This window comes from Protopterus annectens, chromosome 1.part1, assembly GCF_019279795.1.
Source record: "Protopterus annectens isolate FY-2018-M chromosome 1.part1, PAN1.0, whole genome shotgun sequence".
NCBI classification, from domain to species: domain Eukaryota; kingdom Metazoa; phylum Chordata; order Ceratodontiformes; family Protopteridae; genus Protopterus; species Protopterus annectens.
Window position 1 is genome coordinate 133487741 of NC_056726.1, and position 15076 is coordinate 133502816.

Here is a 15076-nt window from a genome sequence, read left to right on the forward strand (position 1 = left end):
TAAACAATTAAATATTTGATGTCATCTTAAAGCACAAGCAGAGCTATAAGTTAACACCAATGCACATAAAATACAAGTAGAGAATACATATGTATAAGGAACATTAGTTATATAACTAATTTAAAAATACATACATATATATACAAATGTATATAAAATATATAACAATAGTGATGTGTGCATAAAAAAAATGCTTATAAAAACATGGCATGAATTAAATTTTCAGTCACTCAACTGAATAACTGAACAAAGCATTTAATTTTAATTTTGTATTTACCTGCATAGTGGTCTGGCTTTGAGGACTGCTCTGATGGGAAAATGTAGTTCATGCCATGTTTTTATAGGCATTTTTCAATGCATGCATCACTGTTGTTATATATTTGTTATATATGTTTGTATATCTGTATGTATTTTTATATTAGTTATATAACTATGTTCCTTATACATATGTATTCTCTACTTGTATTTTATGTGCATTGGTTTTTAACTTATAGCTCTGCTTGTGCTGTAAGATGACATTAAATATTTAATTGTTTAATTGTTTTTTTTCTGAGGAGGAAGTGAAGTAAGCATTATTAAAGGGAGATTTTTTAGGTTGTGCTTGAATGTCTGGGGAAGCAGTTATTTCAGTCTGTGAAAGCGCTTAAGTTTTACAATTAAAGCTTTTTGTTTTAACCTGGAGTCATCGCGTAGTTCTAATCCACTCTTCTTGCTTTTGTTGTTATGTTGATATACTCCCTCATTGTTTCATTTATTTTAACCAGGTATGTGTGCAGTTGTCTTGTACCTTCCTGAGGTTACTGGAATTCCTGTATGGAGATTACATTTCTTTTTGCTGAACAGCTGCAGATCTATCCCCAGTCAGTATTTCTTCCTCACTTTTTGTAACTGATTTTTTTTTCAGGTCCTCTGTATTTCTTTTTTCTTGGCATCCAGGCATTACACTTACTAGCCAGTTACTTAAATTTACCCATAAACACAAGTCTACTTGCCTTCTCTGCTATGTTTCTGTTTTCACAGTGGAAGAGCTAGAATTAAGCTGTCACTCAATGTGCGGCCATCTTGGAAGCAGAATATCCTGCCTAATTAACCTGACTAACTTTTCCAAGCAGGTTATTAAAGCAGTAGATGATGGCAAATTGATGCGCACTGCATGTGTAGACCTTCCAAAGGCATTTAGCAATATCTCACACTCAGGTATAATAAACAAACTATCTCAGATAAATGTTAATGCCTGTATAACTCATTGGATAGCAAATTGCTTCACAAGTAGAAGACTGGATATTAGGGTGGGCTGTTGTACCTTCTCCAAAAGACCTGTCACTAGCAGTGTACCCCTGGGTTCAGTCCTTGGGCCACCCATCTTTAGCATTTACTTCTCAGAGGTCAAGGCAAATGTTATGGGTTTATGGCTGACCAAGTTGACAGATGACTGTAAACATTTTTAACATTACAAATTCCCCAGAGGACATCAAGATCCTCCAGAGGACCTTTCCCAAACCAGTTAGCTGGTGCCAAAATAAATCATAGTCTAAAACTGAATACCAAGAAGTGCATAATAGCATCCTTCAGAAAGCAAGATGTTCCTTGTGACTATCATATTGGCAACACACCCTTGAAAACTGATCCAGTAGTTTGGCAACTGAGAACCTATGCAGACAGTGAACTGTCCTTCGATCACTATGTATCTAGTCTTGTAAGAAAGTGCTTTTTCATTGCACATCCTATTTTTAAGGGCATAGTGTCCTGGTCCAGGGATGTATGATCATTATACTGTGTTATGTACTCATCAGGCCAATCACTTAATATAATATTACTTTCAGTATGTACCTGTGCAAACAGTTGACACAACTCAAATGCTAGCAATGCTTTCTTACTCAGAAAATCAAGGGTATAAATCATTAAAACTAGCAGACTATCTCAAAGCCTTGTCCATCTTCTCGGTGTCTTATAAGCTACTGAGTGACAGAGCTTCAACAGACCATTTCCTTTCAGATGTACTGCACAGTCTCAAGTGCAATGGGAGCATAAACATCCATTCAACAGATATAAATCTTTTTTGCAACACAAGTAGACATGTTGGAGGGGTAGTTACATATCACAGAGAATACCACTTTATGGAATCATCTTTCTATCCACATAAATCAACGTACTTCTCTTAAACTGTTCAAACATAGTCTGTATAAATAGATGGATAACCACGAATTCACCTCTAGTTTAGCACCCTTGTCCCTTTTTGGATAGGGGCAAAATGTATATGTTCTTTTCATCTGTGGGTTAGTCTTAATTAAAACATACAGGCTAAACATTCATAGCAGTGGATGGTTAGGCTTCTAAAGATTGTCATGGATCAATAACCTAGTAAGTATCTATAAATCTATAGTACTGGGTATACTACATGCATGCCACTGTCCCTGGGTTACATGATCATTCATAACTCAGTCTGGTCAGTTGTGCAGTTAATGCCATGTTCACATCTGTAAAGATTCATTGTGCAGCACACTCTCCAGCATGACTATTGCACTAATTCCCATTATACCATGTTGTGCTAACATCACCTTGCTGTTTACCACAGGGGAGGTTATGTTATATTTCTTCCTGACTAGCCCCCCCTCCTTAACTGTAATAGTTGAGCAAGCTGCTGTACAAGAGAAAATGTATTAATGCTGCACTTTAGATTTGATTGCTGTATTTAGGGGACTTATTAAATATATTGTTACATTTTTTGGGGACTGGGTGTCAGTTGTTTTGGAATGTATTTCCTGAATAATACAATAAAATTAATATGCAAGGTCAGGTTGGAATGGGAGGATAACCACACAGTGACTTATTGCTTGCTTGAGTCCAGCGTTTCCTTCACCTTGTCGCCTTCAGGAAACCCACATGGTGACTCCTGAGCACATTGCCATTAGTTTCCCAGGACAGCTGTAAGATTCAGTGCTTTGTAATGTTCTGGTTTCTTTCTTGAGCTCTATTTATGCAGTGGATTCACATTAGTTGTTCTTCAGTCCCCAAGTATCTTCTCATTAATGACCTTTTACATACTTTGTCAGTGTCAGCCTCCTACCTTACCACCTGCAACTGATGTCATCTGCACTGTCATAATATCCTGCTATCTTTATACATGCTTACCTTCCATCCTTTACTAACAGAATGTCTGAAATCAAGTTTCTCATGCAATTATCTCATTGTTTTGTTTATAAATATTTTCTCTTTATCATTACTCACATGTATGCAGAAATATAGCTAGCCTGGGGCTATGGGGGGCAACCACTCTGGGCACAGTTGACAGATGCCTATCAATCTTGCAGTACTAGCATTATTTTTTGTACCATAATTTCTGAATGCCTGTATGGAAATTAATGCCCATACTGATTTTGCTGTCAGGAATGAAGTGCTTGCTTCAGAAATTCAAGTGTTTGGTATAAGTTCTGCTGTAGCAAGCCATTTCCTCAGTTTGCTGTGTTTTTCACCAGTTATAAAACTTTTTTTTGCTCCTCAGCTTAAAGTTGAGGAATGCAAAGGACCTGGCTGTCCTTTAGAGAGAGGTGAGGAGTGCCAGATCTGATAAAGGTTCTTTTTGTTTTTTCTCTTACTCATCAAACTAAGAGTTGTTGAGTGGGTCTGGATTGGGGAGCAGCATTGGTCAAAGCAGTCATGCTGTCCATGCAGTATATCTTGACCTCCCCAAAGTACTTGATACCGTACCACATGCTCCAAACTGATCACTATGTAGTTAGCTGGATAGCAGATTGGTCAAGGGACAGAACCCACATACTGATGGTGGAAGGTGTGTCCTCAGAGAGCATGAACTTCACTAGTGGAGTCCCCAAGGAATCTGTACTACGTCTTCTGCTATTTGGCATATACTCCAAATGAAAAAACAGGATGTCTGGTTAACCAAGTTTGTGGATAAGTCTAAACTGTGTGTCATCCTCAAATCCTCTTCTGACATACTGAAACTACAACTTGAACTTACATATGTTAATAACCGGTGCACAGAAAATGGGATAAAACTAAATGCTAAAAAGTACAGTATTGTTGCATTTGGTAAACAGTCAATCAACCCAGCTTATCCTATTCCAAAATGAATTTGTGAGGCACCTTGAAAAATAGAAAGATAATTCCTTTTTCTTTAATCATCATATTGCAAAAGTGATTAGGAAACTTTTCTTTATGGGGCGGCTGATTACCGCGAGTACCTCCTCTAGATCCAAAGAAGTCCTTATCCGTGTATAGCCTGTAGTGATAAGGCCATTAAAGAATACAGTGTACCCTTTGGGATGTATCTTAGTAGAAATATTAGGCAGTTGACGAGACCCCCTGAGGTTCCTAACAAAAAAGCTCAAGGACCTAAAAGACCTGATCTACCAGGAGAGTCTGGAGGCTCTTTCCCTTTATTCAGTGCCCTGTACCCTCCTTAGGGGTGATCTCTGCCTTGCTTTGCAGGTCATTAAAGATCCGGCAGTCCAAGACCTCTTATATCTTATATCTCCACAAATCAAACAGTCCTATAATCACAAGGACCAGAGATCTGAACCTACTTCAGCAGATAAACAATTCACAGTGGAGAGACAGATTCATGACACAATGACTGCTCCTTCTCTAGAGCAAACTTCCACACCAGAGCAAACAATGTGGCACACTAGATTTCTTTAAAAAAATAGTTAGAGAATAGATGGGCATCACTGGCCTATCACTCCATGAAAAAGCAAGGTAAGGCCAAAGAGTGGGTACTGGAATGAAGTAAACGGCCAAATGGTGCAAATGACTTGCATTTTCTGTCTATGATTCTTAGAACCAGCTATGACTCTGCACATATGAAACTACATCTGCTCCATCTGTAACATAACTCCATGTGTAAAGTTTTGCAGACATTTGGCTATATAGTCATTGACTGTTTTTTGTTCCTTCCTTACTGCTTTGTTTTAAATATACCAGTTTGCAGTTTCTCCACTTTGTTTTAATATTTATAGATATATCAAAACACCTTCCTGCTCACCAGTAAATTATAGTATATTCCTCATTTGTCTTTTAAACCTAAATGGTAAATTCTCCATTTTTTGTCACAGAGAAAGGTGAGCAGGATTGACATATACAGTATATATTTAATAGATAGTACTGTAGCTAGCTTTTACCATAATACACTTTGAAGGAACTGCATCTTTTAGACGTGTGGTTAATTCCCGCACCTTTCTTTTGCACGAGTGTGACAATATCATTACACCATCTGGACTTAGCAGTCTTTCCCACTTAATAAGTAATATATTAATAAACTTAGTTTTAATAAATGAAACATCCAAAGAAAATCATCCAAAGAAAATAGAAGGATTAAAAAAAAAATCATACGCTGGCAGATATTTTGATAGTTACAATCTCAGGCTTTGTGTAATGCAATGGCATCCACAGGTGTGCAAAATGCAGGTGTCTCCAGTTTAGAAGTAACTGATTTTAAATGTTTGATCTGTTTTCATAGGATCAGCTCCCTGTTTCTACCAGTGAAGTTTATAATGCTGTGGCAGATATGTGGAAATGCTGGCTGACGGATGATGCCCTTGCCACCTTGAGGAAAGGTAATGAATTGTATAATATGTAATAGTGTCATTTGTTGAGTATTAAAAATTGTTGTAGCATTAGAAATGTTTTTGTTACGCAGTACAGAGTACAGTAGAGAGATGTACACACAAACACACGTGTGTGTGTGTGTGTGTGTGTGTGTGTGTGTAAATAAATATAATTAAATACGTACACACACACACACACACACACATATACACATATGTATCTATATATTTGTATCTATATTCACATCTATCCATCTACCAACCTGCTGCTGTTCTTCTTCTTTTGGCTTTTCCCGGGTAGGGGTCACCACAGCAGAACTCTTGTCCGCTAATGATTGGCAGTAGATTTTTACTGTGCCGAGGTGCCAGCTCGACCCTCAACCTTCAACGATGGCACACCCATTCACGCATGTCTTTCGAATGCCACTCGACCATGGGGAGGACATGCAGACTCGACACAGAAGGCGCTCCAGCTGAAAATCGAACAAGAGAACCTGTTGCTGTGAGGCGACAATGCTACCGCTGCACCATCTACCAACCTGTATATGTGTGTGTGTGTGTGTGTGTGTATATATATATATATATATATATATATATATATATATATATATATATATACACACACACACACATATATATATTTATGTATTTGTTTGTGTCTTTTTTTACATGCTGAGTTTGCCAGCCCTGACGCACAACCTTCAACGAAGGTAGGCCCATTCACACATGTCTCCACACAGAAGATGCTCTAGCTGAGAATCGAATGGCACGATGTCTTGCTGTGAGGCGACAATGCTACCGCAGCACCACCACCGCAGTATATATATTTATGTATACATATACATATAGAAAAAGATGAATAGATATAAAGCATATATTATATATACACTATTTACATGTACTCACATATATAGGGAGAGAAAGGTGAAGAGATAGATACATTTGTTTACCGATTTTAGATTTAGCAATGTAGCGAGATTGCTGGACACAGTTCACCAGTTTGTTTTCATGATTGATATTGTAATCCTTTGAAAATTTGGGAACCGCATGAGAGAGTCCCAAAACATGGGGACTGACAGGCTGAAGAAACAGACTTGCATATACCAAGTCCAACGTGGCCATTTCAAGGAATATTCCTGTTAGTTTGGGGTATGTGGGGGGCTTGAAGTTTAAAAGAGAAGAGTGATATTCGAGATCCATTCATCTCCTGTAGTTTTGCTCTGTTTTTTTGGCTTGTTAGCACTCGGCTTTTTGAGTGCCGACACTTCACTAGGGAGCCATTGATCTTATAGCTGTGTAGACTGTTTAGCACTTCCACAGAATCAAATGATAGCTATCCAGAAAATTGTACAACAGCAGTAAAACAATCCAGAACACACATAATGATGCAAACCATGGGTACACAGATTACATGTTTGTAGTTCACCATGGTTGATAGGTGTGCAGGGAGGCAGAAATGCAAAACAAATTATAAATCCATGTGATATGAAAAACATTAAGTGGAACTGAAACAACAAGAAACTGCATGGCAGAGAACATAGTGGTTTCAATGTCTGACTCAGTTAAGCACTTGTAAATAAAGGCGGCTTATCACATTTACAAGAAGACTATTTCAGATGTTCTTTGTTCAGCAGTAAAAAAGCAGAGAGTATGTACTGTTTACAAACTCCAAAATTTTCCTTGGTCATCTCAATAAGACTCTGGATGGAGTTCATAGACTTGTAGCAAAAGAGCTAAATTTAATGGCTGCATACAGCTTGTAAAATAGCTTTAGAAAAGAGATTTGCATAGAGCAAGAAGACTGTAAGCTTTATCATAGTAGACAACTACTGAGCATCCCTGTGTAATGTGACTGTTCTCCTCTCAGTAACAGACGTGTCATTATGGGGTGCACATTGTACGTCTGTAGCACTGGCAGTGGTGCTGCTTCTTTCCACTTCCAGGGATAAAATCATTACATTTTAAGGTACAGTTTTTACATGTCATTGCTAGCCAATTATTTGTGGTCCCCACAGTAGGACTCAGTTTCTGTCAATGTGTGTGTGCTTTTGGGATGGTAGGAAATGCCATGGACTAATATATCTCTATAATAATTGTATGCATTACTGACCCACTTTTCTTGCTGTAAATGCAAGCGAATACTCCTTGTTCTACCAAGTCAGTGCAGCAAAAGTTACCATTCATGCTGCATTCTGCAGTGATATTGACTTTGTGCAATGCAGGTGAGCTGTACAAACAGCTATTTAATGCTACCATATTTGAAGGCTAGATTTGTCCTTATGTAACCTAGCAAGCCGAAGCTGCAGATTTGATGAGCAGATGTGGTATAGTATTTGTACTGCTGTGTCACACAGAGCCATATGGCAGGGGGTCAAAATGCTGCTGCATGCCGTCTGCCATGCCACCAGTGGACAGAGCAACTTTGCACAATGCTACCACAGCTATTTAATAAATCCCCAGAACTGCCCATTTACTGTGCTGCAGTACAGCACTACAGCTTTAAAGGATTATAACTAGAAATGTGGAAAGCAGGTCTACATTTGATTTTTCACTATTAATTCAAACATTTCTTAAATTTAGTTTGTTGATAGTGTTAATTGCACCTTGTTCGGATAAAGAGAGGTGTGTAGGAATGAAGCCACCCTTGTTACTGTTTTATTTTGTGTAATTAACTTGTAGTTCAGATTGAAAAGTATGCTGTGGAATCACCAGTGATAGTCATTTTTGTGACATAATTTTTGACTTTCGATGGGACATTAAACCAAGGTCCTATCTGCTTGAGTTGGTGATAGCTCACGTGGAGGTAAAATATTCCATAGCACCTATCAAGAAAGAGTAAGGGAAGTTTCCTTGTGCTCTGTCCAAATTTCTCCTAGTAAATATGAGCACCACCTTGGGTCTCACCTAAAAAGAAATGTCTGGCCTAGGGGAACTAAACTGGTAAAAGAAGCATGCATAAATAAATAAATAAAGTTAATGCTTTAAGCTGGTAGTCATGTCAGTCAGTGTATCAAGTAACTAAAGGTTTTTCAAGCAGCACAACAGTTAAAGTGGTTTCTGCAAACAAGGAATATTTCACAAGGCAGGAGTGTATGTGTATGCATAAAAGTGAGTAAGCTACAGTGGGGCCCAAAATAATTGGCTAGCAATGACATGTGAAAACTGTAACTTACAGTGTAAATAAAAGGTGCAAGCACATTTTAACTGACTGAGAAATTAACTGACATTTACAGTGTTCTTAAAAAAGTAGTTACCATTAAACTCTACTAATCAAATCTGCCTGTCACTTAAAATTAATGGAACACAAGTCGTGCCCCTGTCTTCCCCAAAACCAGTCTTTTCCCTTCTAGTACAAGTATGTGCACCAAATCACCAGTGGTGGCTGGTGACTTCAAATCAAAGGGGGGCTGCAGGAGACAGCGGAATGGGTGGGGTCAAGGCAAGGGGTGTGGCCAACTAGAAAGGGGAGGAGCTATGCTCAAAACCATAAAAACTAACTTTAATTAAATACGCTGCCCTGGGTGCCAAACCATCATTATGAGAGTCCAATCAAGAAAAAAATAAGTGTAGAAGAATAAAAATATTTCAATGCATTGGCTGCATGACAGCTTACTTAATATCTAGATGGAAACAAAAGGTTGTGAGGCATGAAAAAATAAATTACTTTTTAAATACATTACTGGAATGCCAGTCAAAATCAAGTATAAGAAAAACAAGCAGCACTCAACTCAAACCACTTCTCCTTGCACTGCAGTTCTAATTATAATTTATATTCAGCTTTATTAAAGTACCAAGTAACATGCTGAAAGTAGAAATATCTGTGATGCCCCCACATGTAAAAATGTTTCTTATCCAAAAAAGACCTGCTGCCTGACAACTATCTACTTGTTTCATGGGGAAAACATGATCAAAGTAAAAACTGAAAAGCAAACAAGAAACAAGCTCAAGATACATTGCTTAAAGGATTACTGTACAGGTTATGGACCACACATGATTGGCATTCTGTTTAGTTTACGGGTAAAGTCTGTAGAAATGACTGGAAGTCTCCAACAAGTGTAATGTGCTTTTTAAAATAATGGAATCCTGTCCTTTAATACCCAAGGCTTATACATTATCTAGTCAAGTATTCTCTGCTTGGCAACAACAGAAAGGCTTTCAGTGTTGGCAATTCTTTAACATTATGCTTATTAAAGCTTACTTGCATCTTATGATCTCAGACAAGCTTACCTTATGGTCATTAAAGCATTGCTACTTAAACACAGAGCAACAGGCACTTTCTGAGTAATAAGCATAAATCTGAGTAATAAGCATAAATCAACAGTACAAAAATATGACAGAAACCAGACCGTTCTGCAAAATCAGGGACAGATGAAAAGCCACTGTAGTACTTGTGTCTACCTTGGATGGGGAGACACACTGCACATTTACATTCCATAACTTCTCCTTGCCTTGCTTGGACACATCCAGAGTCACGACATGGGGGAGTGGGGTGCAACAAGTATGTCACAATTTGAAATGTCTCTGGCTAACTGTGATGGCCCTGGCACATTTGTCATACCTCTCAACCTCAGAGCAAGAAATCTGGACAAAGCCATACACAGAAGTGGGACAAAGGCCCAAAAATAAGGACAATTTTTAAATATTGCTCTAATAAACTTAGAAAGATAATAGAATAGGTCTTGTATTAGTATGAATTTTCTGAAGGGTATAAAATCTGAAACTCAAATGTCTGTCATTATTTTCTAACTTCAGTCTTTAGTAATTTGTCACTAATTTGCCAAAAAACACAATTTTATGAAAAATGGACCAAAAATGTGATGCAAAAATATAAAATAGCCACACAATACAGCTGGGAACCTGTCAAAGAAGGGACACTTTAATATTAGTACTGCTAACTTGAGCAGCTGACAAAATAAAAGAATCTACATGCATTTCAAGTAATCTATAACTTTGATTATTACAGTTATTTCTTAATTGTAAACCCTCCATGTTTTCTTCCAAAATTGCTATTTTGCGGAGGGATTATTACGGGGAAGAGCAACATTTTGAGCCAAAAATAGGACAGTTGAGAGGTTGGCTATGCCTAATTCTATAAAGCAATTTATTTGCATGTACCTCTCAACCTGTTAATGCAGTAAATCTGAACAAGGCCAAATATATTGGGGGAACATATAAACAGTACTAAAAATTGCTCTTCTGCATCAAAAGCAAGTACACAACCTGTTGTGCTATTAGCAATGTGAGCTGACTTAGTATAATCAGCACTAAACTTCTCTTCCCCTGCAGCTCTCAGCTCCTTGTAAAATCTACTCAATACTCAACTGCATCTCAACTTCGCAGCACAAGAAGTCTGGAAAAAGCCAAATTTATTGGGGTGGGCCAAAAGGGCAAAAACTAGGGACACATTAAACATTGCTTGTATAATCTTGGAAAGCTGCTAGAATAAAATGCTGTGTTACCACCATACATTTTACTGCCAAGGTCCCCATGCAGAAGAGTCAGAACAACATACTACTATGCCAAATCACCTGCTTTGTGAAAGAAAAATGCTGTGTTACCACTGTACATTTTGCTGCCAAGGACCCTGTGCAAAACAGTCAAGAGCGACATACCACTACGCCAAATCAGCTGCTTTGTGAAAGAGAGGAAGACTGAAACTTAAATGGCTATCATTTAATGAATTCAGTTCTCACCATAGCTGTCAACCGCTTAGCACAAAACACCTGGACAAACCCAATAATGAGGGAATACAGCCCTCAAACATATTCAGTGAATTCAGTTCTTGTCATAGCTGTCAACCTTAGCACAAAAACCTGGACAAAGCCAATAACAGGGTATTACAGTCCGAAAAATAAGGACAAATTTCAAATAGTCATCTTATAAACTTAAAAAATTGCTATAATAAAAGGTTGTGTTACTATATATTTATTGCTAGAATAAAAAGTTGTTTTACTATGTATTTTCTGAAGAATATGAAGTTTGAAATTCAAATGCCTGTCAATTTTACTTCTGATGGAACAAAAACAATTTTCAGCAGAGGCCCAGGGAGAAATACTGTAGACACATGTCTTTGTAAAATGGCAGGACACCAGAGCAAATCCACACAAACACAGGGATAAGATGCAGACTCCACACAAAAGGCACCCCAGCCAAGAATCAAACCAGAAAACCTATAGCTGTGAGGCAACAATATTGCCACTGCACCATCAAATATGTAAGGAAGTAAACATTCAGAAACCTGAAGTCTGAAATTCAAATGCCTGTCAATTTTATTTAACATTTGTTAATCAGGACAGTCTGACTTGGAACAAAAAAAAACAATTTTCAGCAGAGGCCCAGGAAGAAATAATGCAGACATGTCTTTGTAACATGGGAGGACACAAAAGCAAACCCACACAAACACAGGGAGAAGATACAGACCCCCCCACAAAGAAGGCACCCCAGCCAAGAATCAAACCCAAGAACCTGCAGCTATGAGGCAACAATGCTACCACTGCACCATCAAATATCAAGCATTGCAATATTTACAAACCACAGATATTATGAGGAATAGATCAAATCAAATATGAGGCAAAAATCTGCAATTTTTTTACAAATGGTGGTGGGTAGGGAATACAGGTCTTTAACACCTGCATACAGGATACAGGGTTCAAGCCTGAGGTATTCCCTACCACACGACCATGAGTCTAACCACCAGTATATTGCACCTGGGGCATTTATACACACACACACACACACACACACACACACACACACACACACACACACACACACACACACTTACCTGTAGTTCATAAAACATCCTGCCTGTAAACCACCACCGCACATCCGATCCCTATCCAAAACCCGCGCACATCTGAACCCGCGCACATCTGACCCTGCCCATCTCGAGATCTTCCCCCGACGAGACTGCAGCAAACTCCAATCCAGGCCCTGCCCGTCGCGCGAGATCCTTGACTGCTGACGTTGCAGTCCGACCCCAGCGAGTTCCCAGGACAGTCTATGCAGTTTAAAACTGCATAGACTTCTGGGAGCTCTGTTCTCCATGTTTCCCAGTCAGGACTGCTGCTGAGACAATCTGCGCATGCTCCAGACTGTCTCAGCAGCAGTCCGGACTAGTGCGCATGTGCAAAGTCCGCGATTTTTAAAATTTTTTTTTCTATTTATTTCTTTTTATTTTTGTTAATTTAAAGTTGAGGGGCTGCAGTCCAATAGCACGGGCCACCCCTGCAAATCACCATTTTTCAGTCATCTCACTGCTATTTTACTTCTTACTTTTCCTTATCATTACTCTTCCCAGCTACCTATCTCAAGTCCCTTATTTTGCTCATGACCAGATGTAAATTTTATCATAAAACTTCCCTTAGAACTGTAACCTGTAACTTAGTGTTGATAAAACAAAGCCATTGTGTGGAGACAAGCTTAGAGCATCTAGTTTGCATATTAAACAGCACTACTGTCAGATCTTAGCACAATCTAACCTAGTATAGTGCTAAACGCCATAGACCACCAAAGAAGACCTCTGTATAACCCAGTCTATTATCTACAGTAGCCCACCCCAGTATAGCCATGGATAACATGTATATGCAATTTCCAAATGCCTCCATAGCCAGCTTGGTAGATGTGGGCATCCTGAGACAATGCAGCTGTTGTCTGATGTTCATAGATAACCATTTAACCCTTAAAAAAACAAGCACTGTATGAGAGATTCACATACACATTTTCACAGCAGACAAAAATCTTGCATACAAACAAGGTTGTTAAGAACACCCACACTGCATCCACCATGCATAGTGTTGACCACACACATAACCAAGCTATGCTGAGGCACTAAAAAGCAACCTTCCCAAACCTCAAAGACCTCCTTTGCCTATCAACAGGAGCACCTATAGGTTCAGAGATTAGTACTAGACTAACTGTCCGTGTAGGCCAGTTTAAGCCTAGCCAATTACCCCACGTAAGAATCAAACCCTGCATATCATGTCTAAGGTAAACACCATAACCACTATGCCAACCACCCATCCATCATCAACAATCTCTAAAGAACTTACCAAAAGCAACAGCAAACACCACACATATGCCTACACCCAGTGGAGCCACAAAAGAAAAGCCCATAAGGCAAGCCAATGCATTACTCAGGGTTGTTGTCATTGGGGACTCCATTGTGTGACACAGACATCCCACTCACCAGACAGGACAAGGAGAAGATGATGGTTAGTTGCTTATCTGAATCCAGGATCCATCAAGTTACTCATGCTCTCAAGTCACTATCCACAGGTACTAGTATGACGATATCATAGTCCATGTAGGAGTTAACAACCAGATATGTACTTCCCTGGATTATATGATGAGAGACATCATTGATCTTTCCTGATATGTGTTTCAGTCAGGTATGTGCCTTATACTGAGCAACATGCTGCCTTCACTGAGGATGATACCACTGTACAAAAAAAGATGATTGACTTCAATAATTGGCTTAGTTTTTGGTGTCTTTTCAGGGGGATTCAATATTTGTCTACATGGGAGGACATAGTTAACAGATCATGTTGCTTTGCAAAGGATTGTCTACATCTGTCTCCCCTAGGCTTCTGAATATTGCTAAAATTTTATTCACCCCCCCTTAGAGCCTTTTTTGGCCAATGCCAAATTGATAAACATACCTACGGAGCAAATAAAACCCAAAGAAACTTAAAGGTGTTACTGTTTTACTGCTCAATGCTGGGAGCCTAGACAAAAAGTTCCACACCCTATATGTTTTCCTCACTCTGGAGAATATAGACATCTGTGCCTTTAACTTGACATGGATTAAATCTGCATAAAGTACTTTATTAGTGTAAGGTTTCAGTGTTTTCTACACATTTAGACCATAAACTGCACAGATAGGGACAAAACGTGGAGGAGTTTCAAACTATATTAGCAAAAAAGCATAACTACATTGATTAAACAAGATGATGCCCTAGAATTTATCCATGTGCAGCTCACCATAGACAAAGTCCCATATCATATCCTAGCAAGCTACAGGTCACCCTGTATGTCCCTAGAATTTCATAGCTAATACCTAGACCTACTGAAGACACTTACCATTAAACAAAATACCCTGTTCTTGGGAACGTTTAACTACACCTGTATAGACTGGGAAATATACACTGCCTCATACTTGCAGGCACAACAATTTCTGGACTTTATTAACACAAATACCCTTGACCAGATAGTGTGCACAACCACCAGAGTGTCAACATGCTGATTCTGGTACTCAGCAACATGGGAGAGTGCTGCACCCACCAAGTGTTGCAGCCTCACTGCAGTAAAAATCAGCTGAGTAACCCCAGCAAACTCTGTAACAGTTAGGAACTATTCCAAAGCAAACTACATCTTATGAAGTGATAGTTTATCAAAATGTATTGCCTGTCCCAACCCTTAGTTTACAGCAACCTATGTGGAATTGTTCACAGAGACCCTGTACAACCATGCAAATGGCTGTATAGAGGCTGCTGTACCTACTAGAAGTAAAC

The 15076-nt window shown here is 38.8% G+C and overlaps 1 protein-coding gene across 1 annotated transcript in view; it reads left to right on the plus strand.

Moving 5' to 3' along the window:
• The window catches only part of SMPDL3A (sphingomyelin phosphodiesterase acid like 3A), a 467859-nt gene that overhangs the window by 184873 nt on the left and 267910 nt on the right, over positions 1–15076 (plus strand). Inside the window, exon 4 of the mRNA XM_044073852.1 lies at positions 5477–5573. Coding sequence (XP_043929787.1) covers positions 5477–5573 — 97 coding nt within the window. The remainder of the gene's footprint in view (positions 1–5476; positions 5574–15076) is intronic.